The sequence below is a fragment of the Notolabrus celidotus genome, chromosome 21, assembly GCF_009762535.1.
Source record: "Notolabrus celidotus isolate fNotCel1 chromosome 21, fNotCel1.pri, whole genome shotgun sequence".
NCBI classification, from domain to species: Eukaryota; Metazoa; Chordata; class Actinopteri; order Labriformes; family Labridae; genus Notolabrus; species Notolabrus celidotus.
The window spans coordinates 10,666,228-10,685,998 of record NC_048292.1 but is presented as its reverse complement, the minus strand read 5'-3'; the positions used below and the strand labels follow the sequence as shown (position 1 = coordinate 10,685,998).

At 40.6% G+C, this 19,771-nt stretch overlaps 2 protein-coding genes across 2 annotated transcripts; one reads left to right on the top strand and one right to left on the bottom strand.

The window, feature by feature from the left end:
- Window positions 1-147: 147 nt before the first annotated feature.
- On the bottom strand, window positions 148-2,875 carry stmp1 (short transmembrane mitochondrial protein 1). The gene is made up of 3 exons (XM_034674128.1): window positions 2,711-2,875; window positions 2,367-2,420; window positions 148-721 (listed from the first exon to the last, which is right to left on the bottom strand). The coding sequence occupies exons 1-3, from the start codon at window positions 2,723-2,725 to the stop codon at window positions 650-652; spliced, it is 141 nt and encodes a 46-aa protein (XP_034530019.1). The 5' UTR covers window positions 2,726-2,875; the 3' UTR covers window positions 148-649.
- Window positions 2,876-2,900: 25 nt separating this feature from the next.
- Window positions 2,901-19,766, top strand: LOC117805405 (dynamin-1-like protein). Its single transcript, XM_034674125.1, has 18 exons — window positions 2,901-3,205; window positions 3,662-3,803; window positions 4,326-4,372; window positions 4,459-4,530; window positions 6,109-6,195; window positions 6,538-6,700; window positions 6,801-6,921; window positions 7,978-8,109; window positions 10,255-10,461; window positions 10,677-10,797; window positions 11,003-11,158; window positions 11,248-11,337; window positions 11,471-11,563; window positions 13,639-13,692; window positions 16,131-16,262; window positions 16,354-16,463; window positions 18,600-18,759; window positions 18,848-19,766. Exons 1-18 carry the CDS (start codon window positions 3,104-3,106, stop codon window positions 18,902-18,904), a joined length of 2,046 nt encoding a protein of 681 aa, XP_034530016.1. The 5' UTR covers window positions 2,901-3,103; the 3' UTR covers window positions 18,905-19,766.
- Window positions 19,767-19,771: the final 5 nt, after the last annotated feature.

The window sequence follows — 19,771 nt, the reverse complement described above, 5'->3', positions numbered from 1 at the left end:
GCCTTGCTAATGTCGCCATCTGGTGGACACATTTCTAATAACAACTGGAATTACAGCAATAACTATTTCCCTGCCACCTCCCCATTAAATTCAAACAAAGCCGCAAAATGTGCCTGTAAAACATGACTCCTTCAATGAGACAAAGACTTCAACTTTGACCAGCAACTTTATTGGAAGCTGAATGATTCAGACTTGTGTCATAAAAAGTTTTGGCAGTTTAAACAGATGAATTGGAAAATTATGAAGGAAGATCTCAAAATGTTGTGCAATTCTGTGTTCTATTAATATTAACTTTGGAGAACATTATACACAATGAACAAGTGGAGGTGAAAACACCACAGTGCATTCCAGATAAAGGCCAGCCAACAGTGCCATAATACTAGACTTCAAGTTATCACACTACTTAGCTGAAAAACTCTCTTAATCCAGTCTTTGCGCAATCTGTCTTATAAAAATAGGCTTCATGGAACGTGCCTCAAACTCTACTGGGAGAAACAAATGCGGTTCCAGGCACTGTTAATATTCTCATATATATTTTACATTATCAATCCTTTTAGCAAATATTTAGTCTTTAAACAGTAACCCTGTAAAATAAATAGTTTCTCTGCAGACTCCGTCTCTTCTTGCTTGGACCATGGTCCCACTTTGGTCACTCTGGGGGCTTCTTTTTGGCCTCCACGTCTTTCTTAAACGCATCAATTTTCTTGGCTATGTTGGGAACCTAGAGGGAGAGAAGAAGTCCATTCATTCTCATATGATGCAAAAGTACAAGTTCTTAAGTAGCTCTGTCAAAAACTGTTTCAGACTAATACAACATTCTTGTAGTGAATACAACCATTGTTAGGGTTATAATGTGGAGTTACAACTGGAACTGTGATGAAGAGTTGTTCATCAAAGTGTGAAATTTTAAGAAGTGTTTTTTACGGTGGCCCTGAAGGACAAAACAAATTTACAAAAGATGAAACACTTTTACAAAGTTGGAGACAATTTTACAAAGTTGGAGACAATTTTACAAACGATGGAACAGTTTTACCATTTCTGAAACAAATTAACATTTCATTTTTACGGAAAGGGAATGTACCAAATACCGGAAGTGACCCAGAAGTGATCGAGTGAGGGGTCATTTAATTTGTTTTGATGGAGAGAAACCAAACAGAGATGGACATGGTTTACATATTAGGACATCCTCGGACCGACCCGACGGTCATAATTTCTATCATTTTACACGGGCTCGGGCTTGCGCGGTAAATGAGCGGTCAGTTTCATTCTATGTTGTTAATGCCAAATACCTTTCTGTGTTTGAAATTTATTCTGATTTTATTTGTTCAGAAAGAATCATTTAAAAGGCCTGTCTTAGATGAATAAATCATGTTCAAAAAAATGTATAAACTACTCATTCTTGACAAAAGGTTTGTGCATGCGCATATTTGAATAATGTCGGGGCAGTCCGGCTGTAAACGGGTTTGGGCTTTAAAAAAATCTAGGTAATTCGTGTTTGAACGGGTTCGGGCAGAATTCTGTCGGGCTCGGGTCAGGTTTGGTCTAACTTTTAAGGCCCAACTACAGCTCTAATTCTTGGGTCTCAGAGAGAGGTGTCAGACCTCAGATGAAAAAGCATCATGTCTCTGGAAAAGCTCCGTCATATCTCTGCAAAACCTTCAACATGTGTCAGAATTCAGATGAAACGGCCTCAGATAGATAGATAGATAGATAGATAGATAGATAGATAGATAGATAGATAGAAACTTTATTAATCCTTTAGGAAGGTTCCCTCAGGAAATTCAGATTCCAATTGTGTTGTGGTCAGTTCAGTTAAGGCCTATTTCCCCCCCCCCCCCCCCCCCCCCATCCTCTGTCCTCCTCCCAGATCACATAGCCTTAGGCTAAACGGCGTCAGGCTAAACGGGGTCAGACTTAACGGTAAAAGTGTTCAGTCATTTGTAAAACGATCTTCAACTTTGTAAAAGTGTTTCATCTTTTTTAAATTTGTTTCCTTAAATGTAAATTTGTTTTGGCCTTGGTAAAAGTGTTTTTCTGAAGTAATTTTGTTTTATAAAATGTTAAAATGTTTTCCAAAATGTCAATTTGTCTCCAACTTTGTAAAAGTGTTTCATCTTTTATAAATTTGTTTTGTCCTTCAGGGCCACCGTAGGTTTTTTGAATTATGTACACCACTAATAAGGATGGCCCTTAATGGATCATATAGTTTAATGGTTGGTAAAATTGATGTGCGTCATCAGTGAGGAACGAAAAGCTTCTTCAGCACCTGTGAAAACCTGTCCTGGTTTGTGCCACGGGGCGTGGTACAGACTGGCCCGTGTGACACGCAGATCTGATGGTACACATTTACATTTTCATAGACTCACATCGTAGTTTTGAGCCAGGTACATCCCCACAACATTCCCCAAGGTGAAGCCAGCCTGGAGGAGAAACAACAAATGTCATAAAGTGACAAAGATACGTCTACTGAAACAGTACTACACACTTGTTATTGATTCTTTTATTAGTTTTTACTTAGTGACATCTTATTTAATGACTTTATTTATAATTCAACTGAGTTACACCAACTTTTCATCCGTGTTTTACAATGCAAAAGTAAGAAACTCTGAATGGACATGACACATCCAGTTAGTACAATTAGCCTCATTTAGCATCTGTTAGCATCCTTTCAAACGTTAGTGTTACGTAAAATAACGTCAGCTACACTTACCAGAAACTGTAGCATGATGAAATAAGGACGCAGTGGCAACAGCAACCTAACTTACTGACAGAAAATCAGGCAGTAAGTTAGAGGTGATACAGAGCAAGCCGACCAGTCTTCTCTGCTGCGGAAGCTTGCCTGTCAGTCATCAACATTGAGTATACGCATGCGCGACAATAGCAGACTACCGCGGTGTTATCGCGGGAATTGTAATGTAGTCTTTTTCCTCTACCTTAGCAGCGCCAATCACATGCATGGAAACTACAACTCCCTATACCGCGTGTATGCTGTCGTTCCTTAGTGGGTGTTGTTGCAATGGTGGTGTCTATGGTGGGACATTGAATGACTTTGGCTCCATCACGAAATTGCCTGTTTTATATTAATTATTCTTAAGGCGCGAGCATGGAGGCTCTTATTCCTGTAATAAACAAGCTGCAAGATGTTTTCAACACAGTGGGTGCGGATATCATACAGCTGCCGCAGATAGCAGTAGTGGGGACACAGGTAATGTGCACTGACTGCTTTGAATGTAATTTTGTAATCATGCTAGCTGGTTAACCTTGCCTTGCTGTGGTGTATATCATGTAGAAATGTTCCTGTGAATGAAACATGTTGTAAAAAATAGTCAAAATCATAGCGTTTTCATGTGCACTAAGGCAGTTCTGCAGCACTGACTATTGAGCTGTACTGCTGCATTTCTTTAATGCCAAGTCTTCACTGGCACTGGCAGTGAAATCTATTTCCATCTCCAATCAGTGCTATTTCAAGAGCCCCATCCCCACACTAACCTCTGCCAGCCCAAAACAGGTCAAAGTATGAGGAAAAGGCTGGTGTGATTAGCTGTGCACCTGACCCAGCATGGTTATAAATGAGTAACCAGTGATGCTTGATCTGGTAAATGTAGTCCTTGGTTTATCCCCTGTCTTACTCTTCCCCTCTACCCGCTTCTTGTGTCTCCAGAGCAGTGGCAAGAGTTCAGTGCTCGAAAGCCTTGTGGGAAGGGACCTGCTGCCCCGTGGAACTGGCGTCGTAACCAGGCGACCTCTCATCCTTCAGCTGGTCCATGTCGATCCTGGAGATGCAAGGAAGATTGATGAAAGTGGTGGGTACCGTGATCCCTGTAATCTCAGCAGTGTTTTACACAACAGACTCCACTAATTGGTTCACTTCAGTGTTCAGATTTTGCTTTAATGCTTTTGTATTTGTAGAAGGATTCTTGAATACAAAGCTGCAAAATTTTCAGATTGACAGGAAAACGGAAATAAACCCAGAATTAAAAATTGTGATATGATTTGTAGTCCAGACTAAAAGCTCTGGTTTTAAAAATCTGTCTTTTCAATCACTTGCAGGTGCTGGTGTGAAAAAACACTGTACTTCACAAAGGTGCATTGGTACATGTGTCTACCTGGATTAGCGCCTTAGTCCTTTTCCCTTCTTCTAACACCACACCCGTAATTCCAGCTGCTATAGCCCCCCTGATTAGTCGATCTCGTCGGGTGCTCTTATGTTAGCCGTGCTTGCTTAGCCTCCTGCACTGAGTAGTATAACTTTAACTGGTTACACGTGTGATTGCTTATTTTGAGAATACTTAAGTATACCAACTCTATTTTGTTATATTCCACAGGCAGAGAGGGGGAAGAATGGGGCAAGTTTCTGCACACAAAAAATCAGGTATGATGTTTTCAATAGAGCAGTCTGATAGTCTTCGTTCTCACTCATTTATATAAACTTGTGTATTTTTGTGTGTCTTTTCGCAGATCTACACAGACTTTGATGAAATCAGGCAAGAAATTGAAAATGAAACGGAGCGAATATCTGGGAATAATAAGGTGAGACATGGTTGAAGGAGTCACTTTTGAATGTTTCCTTATTCAGACAGAACAGATGAACTGCAGTGTGGAGTTGCAAGTCAAATACTAATGACGCACCTTAAAAGATGCTACATAATATCCTGTAATTTAAATACAGTTTGCCCAGCACTGACAGAAAACATGACATTTATTAAAGGCTATATGTGCAACTAAAAGCCTCAGAGCTCAGTTGATGACCTTTTACCTCCAGATCAGAGTCTATTGATGAATCAGTCCGTGGGAAAGATATAAAGTAATCACAAGGTGTTATAAAAACAGTGTACGTTCAGAGTGACATGTATAAATCTACTGCAAAACTCTATCACCCAATTACTGTGTGAGCAAAAGGTTGAAGGGTAGCACATAAAAAATGTGTACTAACCTCTAGGATTTTAAAGGGGGGAAAAGTTTCTGGTAAATTTCCATGGGAAGTTAAGCTGGGGAATTATGGAAATATTCCAAATCGGAAACTGTCCATGGGGATTATAATGGGAATTTATGGGAATTAACTGGGAATTGAGGGTAATTTAATGGAAAGGTATCATATCCAAGCATAAATATTTGTTTTGTTAAAACAGACATCCATCCAAAATAATACAATTAAACAGATTTATTTGTAAGTATAACTTTATCAAGTGTTAAATATTTTATTTAACAATCAATTATTTAATTGAAGAACAAAAACATGAATTTTGAGTTAAATATTACTCATCCCCCCTACCCAACCCATTCAAAAATTAACAAAAATGCAATCCCAACAAAGTCCCATTCAAAATGTTAAATGAAAAGAGCCCCTCTCCCTCCAAAAAAGTCCCATTCAACATCCAAATAAAAAGTGCATGTCAATAGCCCTGCAGTAAGCAGTGTGCTATGTGCATGTGATTGAGGAATAGCATAGATATTCAACTGTACTTGCATGAAATCTGGTTGTTTTAGTCAGGATTATACTAAAATATATTTTCCCCAACTAGATTTAAGTTCCCTATTATGAGCCAACCTTCAATTAAGTAAATTCCTGGTTTATTCCTGTTAATTCCCATGGAAAGTTTCCAACTTTGAAAATTCCCAGAATTTTGCAACCCTACTAACTTCCTCCAGACAGTCATAAAAAAATGTTCATCCAAAAGAGGAGCAGTAGAAGAGAGACAAGGTCCATGAAGATTGATGGAACTTTAGGTTATTTACATAACCACGGCTCTCTTTGTGGAATAAGTCAGCGTTAGTTCATAGTTTAAAAGGCCTCGGTACAACATTATCAGAAGTGACAGTGAGGATAGAGACCCTGCTGCATATATATGGCTCATCTCACCAACTTTTATAACACAGAACACAGAATACACAAGCGGCACAAACTGCCTCTACAGCAGACACTCAGCAGGGTTTAAAACAGCACCATGTGAGTTGAAGCATTACCCATTAGGTTATCATGATGATGGGATTTGACAGCTGGTTAAAAAACAAGTTTCTTCTCTGCTAATCACCATCTTTGCATCCTTCTAAAAGTGCTGGGCTGCTAAATAACAAGTCCACGTATATTCTTACCTTGTCCCTCTGCAGGGGATCAGTGAGGAGCCCATTCATCTGAAGATATTTTCACCTCACGTTGTCAACCTCACACTGGTGGATCTGCCAGGAATCACCAAGGTAATGCACGCTACTTCCTGCTCTCTGAGAGAAGGCTTTGATCCTCTTGGACACCTGGGGAAACCCTTATACAATGCTTAAAAACTAAGATTTACCAATCTCCCTGACTGCTTAGTGCTTTTGTTATTTGATGCATGTGGATTTCAGGGAAACAGTAACTCAGTCTTGATGCTTCTATACCTGCTGTCAAAGCCTGGGTGCGAGCAGACTTTGATTCCAGCCTCATTAGTCCTTGCCTCTGGTGGAACATGTGTTAATCTGAAAAAAACCCTGCTGTCTTCTCTAACGAATCAAATCGGGATGTGGAGTGTCTGTTCTTTTAATTGGTATTGTTCCCTTCAGGTGCCTGTGGGTGATCAGCCCAAGGATATTGAGCTTCAGATCAAGGATCTAATCTTGAAGCACATCTCTAACCCCAACTGCATCATCCTGGCTGTCACTGCAGCGAACACAGACATGGCCACCTCAGAGGCTCTTAAGGTGGCCCGGGAGGTCGACCCTGACGGTAAGAAAACCTGAAAGGAAAGGCCTTTTTGTAAAACCAGTCTCCATTATAAACTTTTTGAATAGTAAGGCTAAAATTGGGAATGCATGTGACTCTTCAGGAAGGAGGACACTCGCTGTGGTGACCAAACTGGACCTGATGGACGCTGGTACTGATGCCATGGATGTTCTGATGGGGAGAGTCATTCCAGTCAAACTGGGACTCATTGGAGTAGTCAACAGGTCTGTAACACACCTATATTTACTGTACTGAATGTGCCATGAAGGATCCATTCTTTGTAATAGAGATGAGAGGCTCAATATAGATGTAAGGAACACAGTTGAGTGAGCTATAATACATTTTTAATGCTGTAAATCAATATCTATTGATTTGCATACTGCCTGCTGTAAATCAACTATAAAGCAGTTTAATGAACATCCATTACCATTATCCTCAATGTGTGCAGCATCATTATGAGCAGTACACCAGGCAGCAAAGGAAGTACAGTATTTAATTCACAACAGGCTGTCTGCATTATTCATTGAAAAATATTACATTGTCTTCCACTTTCCTTACATTCATTTTTCATTTCATTTATTCACCATGTCTAATTCTTTGTGTTGTACTGTGTTGACACTTTCTTTTTTTTTTCAATTTTCAATTTATTTAAGTTCAAGATAGATTTATACAGCACATTCTCAAATGAGCACTTTTTTTCACAAGAGAAAACAAAGAGGACAAACAGAAATACAACAAACAAAGAAAACATAACAGTCCATGTGTAGCAGTGAACTAAAATGTCATGCATCACATTAAACCAGTCTACTAATGCAGGTGAATCCTGACATAACCACTTTTTCGTTATGGCTTTTTTGCTGGCCACCAGCATTACTCTAAACATGTAAACTCTGGAAAAGCCAAGAGGTTGAGGTGGCATCTTACCCAGATACAAAACTTGAAAACATAAATCAATCTTGATTTTTAAAACTTGCTCAAAGCTATCTTTGATTGACTTCCAGTAATTTTCAATCTCTGAACAATCCCAAAACACATGATAGGTTTGCTCTCTGCACCCCACATCCTCTCCAGCATGCTGTCTGCCCCTCTGAATGTTTTTGTGCAGGTGTTATAAAGAACCTAACCAAGTTCTTCCAATTGTACTCTCTCCATGACAGGGAGTTAGTTGACTTCCATTGTTTGGCATTTAAATCCTCCCACTCCTCCATCGATGTTGCAAAGTTACCCTCACGTTCCCATTTCTCCTTTATGTAGGATGTACTCTGTGTTGAAACTTTCAGGAGCCAGCTGGACATCAACAATAAGAAGTCAGTGGCCGATGCAATCCGAGATGAGCATGCTTTCCTGCAGAAGAAATATCCGTCTCTCGCAACAAGAAATGGAACCAAATACCTGGCCAGAACCCTCAACAGGTAAACGTGACGATGAGTTGCAGACCATGCATTGAAGCTTTGTGCTGCAGTCGGTGTGACACATTTTTTAGGATCACAGTGTCACTTTTACAACAGCAGCCAGTTTTTTTCTGGAAGGTCAGGACAAAACAAAATCATACATTTTTTGAAGAAGAATTTATTGAGTGTATTTTCGGGCATTTAGGGTATAGCCTCTATTGTGATACTTGTTATAATGAAACGATATGTTTGGATACCATTGCCACAAAAAATGATAAATGCAACTAGGGCTGGGCGATAAATTGATAATGATAATTATCATGATATAATTATTCTCAATATAAATATGACAAATGTTCGATAATAATTTGATATATTTAAGACCTGTAGTTATTCAATTCAATTCAATTGCTTTATTGGCATGAACAAAGACATGTTGTTGCCAAAGCACAAGATTTATACACATATATTACATATATATTCATTACATATTATATATATTACATATTTTATACGCATTAATGAATGATGGTGTCAACCATATAGCATATCTCTATGTCCCCACTTGATGCAGTATGCTCATAAAACCTTCACCTAAAATCAGATATCATGGGATGGTGCGTCCCTCAGGCTGTGACAGGCAGACACATATTTAGCAGCCAGAGGAGCTGCTGTCCCTTCCCCCAGGAGAACTGACAGTTTCTCTTCTGGGGTTAATGTTGGGAAGTTTGTTACCATTTTAGTAATTTCCCTTTAGTTGGAATCTCTTAGTAAAGATAACTTGCTACAGTGGAGGAGGAAGTGCATCTCTGTCTCTATGTCCCCTGTAGAGCAGTGAGCACATAGATGCTCCTCTCTGTGCAGCCATGTCTGCCTGTGTCTCCCTGTCTCTACCCTCCAAACACTGGAAAGAGAGGGGGCGCTGATGTGTCTTAAACGCTAATTGCCACCCAACATTAAAATGAATAAGGAAACTGCATTGAACAGCCGATCACGTAGCAGAGTAAGTGGTAGGTGGGCTTAAAGATGTAAATTTAAATCATATTATTCAAATTATGTCAACCTGAGAAAAATAAGAATCTACAAACTAAAACTTCACAAAAATCTCATCTTACACTCAAGACCTGCCTTCTGTTAGCATCATCAGAAATAATGGATTCAAGAAGCTTATCAGAGAACTAAATCCAGTTACAAGCTAACAAACTGTCTTCCACCATTAATCAGGGGCAAAAATCTCCCTTCAAATTTAATGATTTGTTATTCATCGTGATAATTATCAATATCAATCGACTGATATGAAAAATGTTACCATGATAACATCTTTTTCAGTATCGCCCAGCTCTAACTGCAACAACCAAAAGTTGTTCTATTGTCTAGTTTTTAACTTCTGTTTGATGAACATTTAATATACATCCTTAGAAGACACAAAAAGGACGTTATAGATTCTCAGTATTTGCCGAACTGTGTCGCGGCTTCATCAGAGCTGCAGGTGTGACGGAGGCAGAGCAGAGACACACACAGGGCACAGATGAAGCACTGCTTCATTTAAACACAATCCAGCACCTTCCTGCACTTTTGTGTGGAGCTGTGAGCCTCCTGGTTTTTGTACTTTTGTAAAACAATCTGAAAAGAATGTCTTTTTTTTTATGTTTCTCTGCTTTGTATTCATTCACAGTACTCACTTGACCACTGCTGCTCTTTCTTTTTGAGCTCGGCAGCTTTTGGTTGAAAATATAACAGCAGATATGCAGTGGTATTTTGGTAGTTTCAATGCTATCAAACATAAAAATACATATTCTATCATTTGGTATAAGCAAATATCAAATATATTGAAGTTTTTAAAGTGAACATAAACAGGGAGCTCAGTCTAAAAAAAATATTTTTTTAAAAATAAAACATTAGGCCAAAAACTGTAACTTTATTTCTGAAGGTAAATATCTTTAATTTTTTTCAGACAGGCAGTGTATGAAAATAAAAGGTGATGCAGTTATATATGTAAATATTTGAAACATGATATGTTATCAGCATCACTAGCCTGTAATGAGGAGCAGTCATAAGAGAAGCTGTTATTGTCTTTCATTCAGACAATAGGAGCTTATCCTGTCCAATTACAGCTCAGAATATTATCTAATATGACTCTCCTGCCCTTTCCCTCCATAATGTCAGGTTACTGATGCATCACATCCGAGACTGCCTCCCAGAGCTGAAGACACGGATCAACGTCCTGGCAGCCCAGTACCAGTCCCTGCTCAGCAGCTATGGTGAACCTGTTGAAGACCAGAGTGCCACCTTGCTCCAGCTCATCACAAAGTTCGCCACAGAATACTGCAACACCATAGAGGGCACAGCCAAATACATCGAGACGGCAGAGCTGTGAGTACCCGCATGTCTCTCCTTTTCTCGGCCACATGGTGATGCTGTTGATCCAGCACAGACGAAATGAGCAAAACAACTGCATTGGTTTCATCATTTAATATGATACAACTTGTAAGTTGAGGCACGCATCGCGGCTGTGAGAGGAGAGCTGACAGGAGAGCAGGCCACAGGGTTCACATCACTGCTAATATCCCCCCACTGCTATTTTTCAGGTGCGGTGGAGCCAGAATTTGTTACATATTCCATGAGACTTTTGGCAGAACGCTGGAGTCTGTGGATCCTCTGGGAGGACTCAGCACCATTGACATACTAACAGCAATAAGGAACGCAACAGTGAGTGCACTATCTCTTAAATGTGACATCATTAGGGAGTTTTTCTGTCATCGTAAGCTCTGTGAGCAATGGTACAAAACAACGGTAACACGACTTTTCCTGTAGTACACAGTCTATTCTGTTGCTTTTGGTGTTTGCTCACTTTAAAGAAGCTGCTTCAGTCAAAAGCCAGCCTTCATCTCTCTCTTACCCTTCTCTTCATTAGGGCCCACGTCCGTCCTTGTTTGTGCCTGAGGTTTCCTTCGAGCTGCTGGTGAAGAAGCAGGTGAAACGCCTGGAGGAGCCCAGCCTGCGCTGTGTGGAGCTTGTCCACGAAGAGATGCAGAGGATCATTCAGCACTGCAGCAACTACAGCACACAGGTAATCAACTCTGTAAGAGCCGGGATCATATTTATTCATATTTTTTATTCCACTCACAGATATTTAAGTTCCGAATGCTGTATTTGCAGGAGCTGCAGAGATTCCCTAAGCTACATGAAGCCATCGTGGAAGTTGTCACCTCCCTCCTGAGGAAGAGACTGCCCATCACCAATGAGATGGTACCACAAGATTGATCTCCTTTTATGTCTGAGCTGTCATCAACTGCAGACATTAGCTTTCAGGTTTGGGTGCATTACTAGGAGCTGACTCAGAACAGTGTAATAACTGAAGTTGTCCTCTTTCTTGTTGTAGGTGCATAACCTGGTTGCAATAGAGCTGGCCTACATCAACACCAAACATCCAGACTTTGCAGATGCCTGTGGGGTCATGAATAACAACATAGAGGTATGTACTTATTACAGAGGGCCCTTAAATACATGTTTGCTGAAGGTTAGACAGAAAATTAATATCTGTAGGTACACGAAAAGTATTAATACCAGTCAATCAGAATGTATGAAAGAAGACAAAATCTGTATTGTTTTGACTCTAATAAGTGCAGAACTTAAGTTTCCAGATAAAGAATGCGACTGGTTTCCCAAGTGCTCAAACTCTGTCACTTTCTGATCAAGTTATTCAAGATTACTGAAGTTATAAAAGTCAGAATCTGGATCAGTGAAATTCAGATACAAGCATTCCTACTGAAGAATCCAGTACCCTGCTTTCTCTTGTAATCAAGGCAGATAACACAGCAGGATCATTTGAACAATAAAATGGACATATTTGATCACTCTCATGATTCTTTGCACTTTAAAGCTCCCATGAGGGGATTTTGTCTGGTTGTGAAACAGACTGAAATTAAAATGTGTGTTTTTTTATGACATATTGAAGCAGAGGAGACCATCAGAATAGTGATAAAGTGCTTCTATATAGTTATCACTGATGTCTTAAACCACTGCCAATGGGTAGGTGCTAGAAGGAGTGGTTAATAGTAGTTAAGCCAGAACAGTCTGGATATGTAATTACAGTTAACCAACATGTGCAGGAAAAATCAGTAAAGAGATAAGACCAAGCGGCAACCTCCAGTCTCTAAATATGAAGCCAATGCGGAAGTGTTACAAACTGCAGTTCATTGAGCGTCCACTTGAAGCTGGCTGCAGAAAAACTGGAAACTTCATACACACCAATTCAAAAAAGATGCAGCATAAATAAACATGTTTACAGCCTGGTACAAAAAACAAGTGTGGTCTTGACAGCTAATCTCTTTATCGGCACACACTGTACGGGGGGGTGAATATTTTCATAACACAGCAATTTCGAAGATATCAAGATTACGAGTTTTCCATTATGAGAGGCACAGCTGACTTGATTGACATGCAGGAACATTGTAGCTGTTAGCGAGGAAGCTCAAAGCCCGCCTCTTTACCTCACACTAGCTCGACAACAGTTAGGTTGAGTTCAGCATTTCCGATATGGCTTCAAAACAGGTGATGTCACGGATACTACATCCATTAATTATACAGTCTATGGATAAGACATACCCCTTTGTCCACATTGGGCACCAAAATCAAAACAAACCTGAAGGAAATTTCAGTGTCCAGTTAAAACTTTTCCATGTTTTTTTGGTCTTTTATCTCATATGAGTAAATATATGTGTCATCTGATGTGATTCACGTGTGTCTTTGAATGTTTGACAGCAGAATTGATCTTTTTAATGGTAAAAACTTGACAAATGGAGAATCATACTTATCCTCAAAGGCCACTGTATCTTCATGACAGGTGAGGTCAGCAAGGGAGCATTAAATCTAAAATCTGACTGCTAGATATCACTAAATATTCCCATGTCTACACCATAGACTGTATAAAATATGGACGTAGTATCCGTGACGTCACCCCATCTGTTTCTGAAGAGCTGTTTTGAGGCCAATCGTCGGCGGCAGCCATGTTGCTGCTGTGGAGCGATTGTGACATAAAGAGGCGGGCTTTGAGCCTCCTAGCCATCAGCTATAGTATTCCCGCAGTCAGCTGTGCCTCTCATTGGAAGACTCGTAATCTCAATATCTTTGAAATTGCAGCATTAGAAAAAAATTCACCCCCCGTCGAGTGTGTGCGGATCGAGAAATGAGCTATCCAGACTACACTCGTCTTTTGTACCAGGCTGTAAACATGTTTATTTCTGCTGTAAAGATTTTCTTTTTCCCATTCATGTGTATGTGGCCAGCCTCAAGCAGATTCTCGATGAACTGCAGCTTTCAGCACTTCACCATTGGGCTCATATTTTTAGACCGGAGGTTGCTACTTGGTCTACACACGGTCCCTTTATGAAATGACCCAAAAATAAACAGTTCATGTATATTCTAAGGAGTAGGATAGACTATTTGATTTTTCTGCTTTTCATAATATGATTTTACATAGATGTGTTCATGCTTTTCTTGTTTTGCCAAAGCCTTTATTGATGCCAATGTTTTTCTCTGAACCTCTAGGAGCAGAGGAGGAACAGGATGAGAGAGCTGCCTTCCTCAGTGCCCAGGGAAAAGGTACCAACATTTAAAATACACATGTATATATGAAATACCAGCAGCTCATGTGTTCTGATGTTTGCTCGCAGTCTGCAGTGTTCGGGGCATAAAGATGACTTGTGTAGCGTTAATCACTCGTAGCACTACAGGATGAGGATCTGTGAAGCAAATGCCTCGGATAGTTTCCATCCAGGAATTCTTCTTCTCCCCTCCCCTCAAATGACTTTCCACTGCCAAGCTCCTTCACTCGTCTTTCCACATTTCTTCACATTGCTTTTTTTTTTCTCTCTCTCTCTCTCACTTTCTCCTTCTCTCTCTCTCTCTCTCTCTCTCTCTCTCTCTCTCTCTCTCTCTCTCTCTCTCTCCGTTTCTGCTTTCATTTTCCTGCTAGTCTGTTGGCAAAGGCCCGGCTGGCCCGACTGTGGTTTCTGGCGAACTCCACACGTCTGGAGTAGACATGGACGGTGCCAAGGTGGGCACGTACGCAGCTCTCTGGCACTGTGCGGGGGCTGCTGGTGGGGCGGGGATAGATGGAAGGATGGATGGATGAATGGTTGAATGGGCATGGGCTGCTGGCATGCACTCTGATCTTTGTCTGCTGATGCCATGCTCTTGTTTCGTTCCTCCTCAGCCTGTGTGGACTTGCACTAACAACTTTGTTTTCTGCAGAGTCTGTTTCCCCAAAGCTGGTCCTCCTGTCACAGAAAAAGCCTTCCTCTCCCTTCTTTCCTTTTCAAACCCCCTAACACTTTGGTTGCTTTCCTTTGTGTACTAAGTTATGAAAGTAATAGTGACATACTCAATACTCAAGGCTTTGTGGTTTGCAAGTGCACACTTTAGTTGTACCCATTTTTTGGATATTTTGGAGGTCTGGCTGTATGGATAAGGGCTGCAGTAGTATAAAAACAAGCGTGCCATAGACATTTCCTGAACTAAAGTATGGACTCCTTTGTACAAGTGAAAAACAATATATTATATACAATATCTACCATATCAGAAATATTGATTTCAACTGTACTACCACACATTATATTTAAATTTATAATAATGCATTTTGGTCTCTAGAAGTAGAGATCTTTAGTCTAACTAAGAACTTGGAACTAATAATCCTAAGAATTTTCTGACTGCAGGCTGTGAAAAGATGATATTTCTGTGAAAATCTCTGACTGTTGCTACCTTACTGTGGCTAGAAACATCAGAACAAGTATTAGATGGATTGCCATGAAATGTTGGTACAGACCATAGACTGTATACATAATGAACGTAGTATCTGTGACGTCACCCATCTGTTTCTGAAGCACTGTTTTGAAGCCGATCGTCTGCAAGAGCCTGGATACGCTGAACTCAACCTAACCTCTGTCGAGCTAGTGTGAGGTAAAGGGGCGGGCTTTGAGCCTCCTAGCCAACAGCTACAGTGTTTCCCCCTGTCAATCAAGTCAGCTGTGCCTCTCATAATGGAAAACTCGTAATTTTAATATCTTCGAAATTGCCGTGTCACGAAAAAATTCACCCCCTGTACAGTGTGTGCCGATCAAGAAATTAGCTATCCAGACTACACTCGTTTTTTGAACCTGGCTGTAAACATGTTTATTTCTGATGTAAAGATTGGCTTTTTTGAATTGGTGTTTATGTGGTTTCCGGTACCTCCAGAGCCAGCCTCATGCAGAGGCTTGAGAAACTGCAGTTTTTAACACTTCCGCATTGGCTTCAATTCTTGCGGTGGGAGGTTGCCGCTTGGTACAGACACAGAATAGTTTACCTGCATATTTTGTGATCCTGTGTTGCCTAAGTGTTTTCATACCCGTAGACTAGTCAGTAAGTCAGAACTTAAATTTACATTAAAACGACTTAAGAAATTAGCTGCTTCGGAACACTCCAAAGTAAGTGCCTCAAAAACAGTTTGATAGATCCACAGATTATTTTAATAATAATTTTGATAAAGGCCTAAAAACTGTAAAACTAATGCCATATCTATGGCCTATATTTTCTAATGCTAGCATTTAACTTACAGCACCACTGTGAAGTTCAAGCTCACAGACCTACTACCATAGCTGTAGACTGTTGTCTGTAACTGTTGATTTACCTCATTATCAGTGATGTCTTGTATTTTGTTGGTGCATTTAACGCTCAGTTAACTTTTTTTTCTGAGAGCACTGAAGGCGTTTTCCTAACTTCATCCCTAAACAAAGACATTTAAGTCTGCCAGAGCCTGCATAATGCTTAGTTTGAATGTTTGGCTTCATGTACTTTGCATACATGCCTGTTTGTCTCGTGTTTTGCTGTGTTGCACATGAGCCGGTCATGGTTTTTATGCTCCGTCACCTAACCACTCTGTCCCTGTGAAATCCTTCTAAACAAGCAGAGTGTGCTGTTCTAATTGTTTTTAGTATAGATGATGTGATCACAGTTCATCTTTCTTCATTTTTCCATGTGTTATTCTGTTCCCCGCTCCTCAGACCCCAACAGCAGGGCCCCAGGGTGAGCAGGACAGCACCGGGAACTGGAGGGGGATGCTGAAGAAAGGAGAGGAAGCTCCCGGCTCCGGACCAGGAAGCCCTCTCAAAGGGATCGTCAACTTGCTTGATGTGGTAACTAAACATTAGCATATGTGGTTCCCCTGTTCATCAGATATGTTTCAAGGAACACTTGATTAAAACGTTGTTTCCTTTCGTCCTCAAGCCTGTGCCAGTCGCTAGGAAGCTGTCATCACGTGAGCAACGGGACTGTGAGGTCATTGAACGCCTCATCAAGTCTTACTTCCTCATCGTTCGCAAGAACATACAGGACAGGTAGGCCAGCCTGTTCATCTGTAAAAGAATATAGCAGTGATTTCCTGTACTTTGTTGTGCAAAGTAGTTACATGAAAAGACCAAGTACAACAGTTAAAGTGAATCCAGAAACTAACACTGCTTGTGTTCCCAAAACCTGATTTAGCTCTTTTTTCTTGCTGCTGTAAATACGTACTGGTGCGCCAAGAGTGTGTTTATCCACAGCTGAAAGTAGTCCCTCACAAACTTAGTATTTACCTCTGTTTGAGCTGTTGTACTAAAAATACATCGCCCAGCTGTTGTAGGAAAACACTGAGGCCTTGAAAAAAAAATGAATTATGTGCTTGAAAACTATTTTTAAAGATTCATGTCAGGGAAAACCATAGGCTGTAGAAAAAGATAGACAACAGGACAGCTCCTTTAAAGTGAAGCCAAAGGGGTGCTTGAAATCCTTGAAAATGCTTGCATTTTAATGTTGTGTTTACAAGGTTTGAAAAATGCGTGAATTTTGGGTCTAAGTGCTTGTAAATGCTTGAAATTGTATTCATATGTATTTCACAATAAACAGCAATCGGACTCAACAGATGGATTATATAGAGAGAAATAAAATAGTCAAATGTAAAAACAAATTAAATAACCGCTCTCCCTGATGGGCTTGAGTGTGTGACATGCTGGTCTGTTGGCATGTGTGAAGTGACTTCGCCCCTAAGAGGACAGAGCGACACCACGTTGGCCCTACATGTTAATTAGCCCATTATTTGTTTATGCTAACCGCCTGTTTATGCTACATGCTAGGCATGTGTGATGTAGAAGCACTGTGCCATACAACGTGTAGGTGGTGTGATCCTTAGCAGTCGTACTGCTGTCCCCTCGCAGGGTGTTTGTAGCTTGGGGCAGGCTATCGCATGAACGCGGTCGGTCTGCGACAAGGCTCCGGATTGGGAGGGTCTCCCCCTGGATATGAAGGCAGGACACCGTGTATCTCATCGAGACCGGTCACAGACCGACCGCGGTCATGCGGTAGCCGGCCCCGAGCTACAAACACCCTGTGAGTGACAGCTGTGCAGCCGCTGCTTGTGTCTGAACATTGAAGGCTTATTAATAACAGTATCAATAACAATATCAATTTTAACAGAAGAAAGGCTGATGTGCCCTGTTAAGGTCTTAAAATGACATGACTACAGCTGATATAATTTGGCCCACCCAGTGCAAATGTTCATGCCTCTCTTACTGTATGTCTTGAAAAGTAGTTCTTAAAAAGTTTGAAAATTGACCTTAAAAGTCATTGAAAAGTACCATGAAACAGTGTACTAACCCTGTATAGGTTATAAAGCCTACCTCCATGTTAACACAGTAAGTGCTCTTTCTTCCCATCCTAACAAAGTCAATGTTTTGCCTTCCAGCTGTAGTGTAGGGCTCAATTGGTAAAAAGTATATTGTATCAAACTCATATTTTGTGCTTCAGCAGCTACATTCTTTATCCGCACAGCTAACTGAGGGGTGATATTCATGCCTCTCCATCACGAGGCAGGACGCAATCACTAGAGCAGGGGTTCCCAAACTTTACCATGCCAAGGCCCCCCCAAACAGCATTAGCCTCTGGCCGGGGACCCCCTTTGCAAACCCACAGACAATGCTTCAAAATATGTCAAGAAACATTAACTTTAGAATGTATTTTATTGCTTTTATTCACTTTTCAATAATTATTACATTTGTTTAGCATAGGAAATTATTATCAAACGTGTTTTTCAGCACTGTATATTCCCACTAAATAATAAACTTTTCAACAAACTGTTGACGGAATGAAACAGAACAAAAGAAATGCCGAAGTTGCAGCTGTCACACGAGGTGCGGCTAGGTACAATCGGAAACTTGAGAATCCGATGATTACGGCAGTTTGTGTTGTATGTTCAGGTGACAAATGGTTCTAATAAAATAAAACAAAAATAAAAATAATTAGATTAGACTTTATCCCTCCAGTTGTCTGAGGACCCCCTAGCGCCCCCTGGCGGCCCGCACTTTGAAAACCACTGCACTATACTATCCCACCTTCTTGTTCTCAGACCGCTGTCCGCTCTCTTTCCCCTCTCTCTCTCTCTCTCTCTCTCTCTCTTTCCCCTCTCTCTCTCTCACTCTCTCTCTCTCATTCCTCCGCAGCGTGCCGAAAGCAGTGATGCACTTCCTGGTCAACCATGTGAAGGACAGCCTTCAGAGCGAGCTTGTTGGCCAGCTGTATAAATCTGGTCTCCTCAACGATCTGCTGACTGAATCAGAAGACATGGCCCAGCGGCGCAAGGAGGCCGCTGACATGCTACAGGTAACACACTCGCATGTTGATGAATTGTTTATTCAGCCATTCTTATTGAGTTTTTTTATTGTTGTTTCTCTGTTTTCTGTGTCTGCAGGCTTTGCAAAGAGCCAGTCAAGTGATCGCTGAGATCAGGGAAACACATCTGTGGTGAGAATCAACAAGAAGAGCTGAACCTGATCTGTTATCACCTCATCATGCCTAAAAGACCGACACTTCATGCACTCATCATGTCTGAACATGAAGTTTTAGATTGAAAATGCACTGATCTGATCCCTGCTCTAAGGTACAGTAGGTATCAAGAAGGCACTCGAGCCAAAACGAAGAAAAGTAAGTTAATTTAAGATGTTTATTGAAATGCTTGATGTTGTTAGGTACATGAACATGCACTGCCTCTCTTAGACAATGTTCAAAATCAGAATTTAGAAACTGTAGTTGCCTCTCACGGCTTCCTGAAGGAATCTAATGTGCAGCCAAAGGCAAAAGTACTTTTCATATCTGACAGACGGTGGTTAACCAGAATGGAAATGGACTTTTGTGTGAAGTGGAAATGAAAGTTTTGATGCCATTTTGGCAGCTCCACAAAGCATTCTTCAAAATGTTATGGCTCTAGGTTATAGAAAATCAACAAAATATTCTCCTCCTCATCTGCAAACCTTTTTCATTTAGGAGTAGCTGTCATGTGTCAAAAACATGGGACCTCAAAAGTCATAGCAGGGATTCATTTGCTGCAGTAAAACAGTCCTGTGTTCACAATCCATCTCTTTATCTTTTGCACTGTTGTCACAACACTGTACTGTTAAGAAAGAAAGTCTCTCATCCCGACACTGTAATGCCATCAGAACCTTTATTTATTAATGTTATTTAAGTGTGTGGATAATGTAACAAGCACTGTTGCAGCCTGCTGTGGTAGGTCATTTAATTTTGTTTACATATCGCTACCTATATGTGAAACTTATGGTGCACTGTGGTTCTGTGTATGTTCCCCAAATGAATAAAAAGTTATTTTAATGCCAGTTTA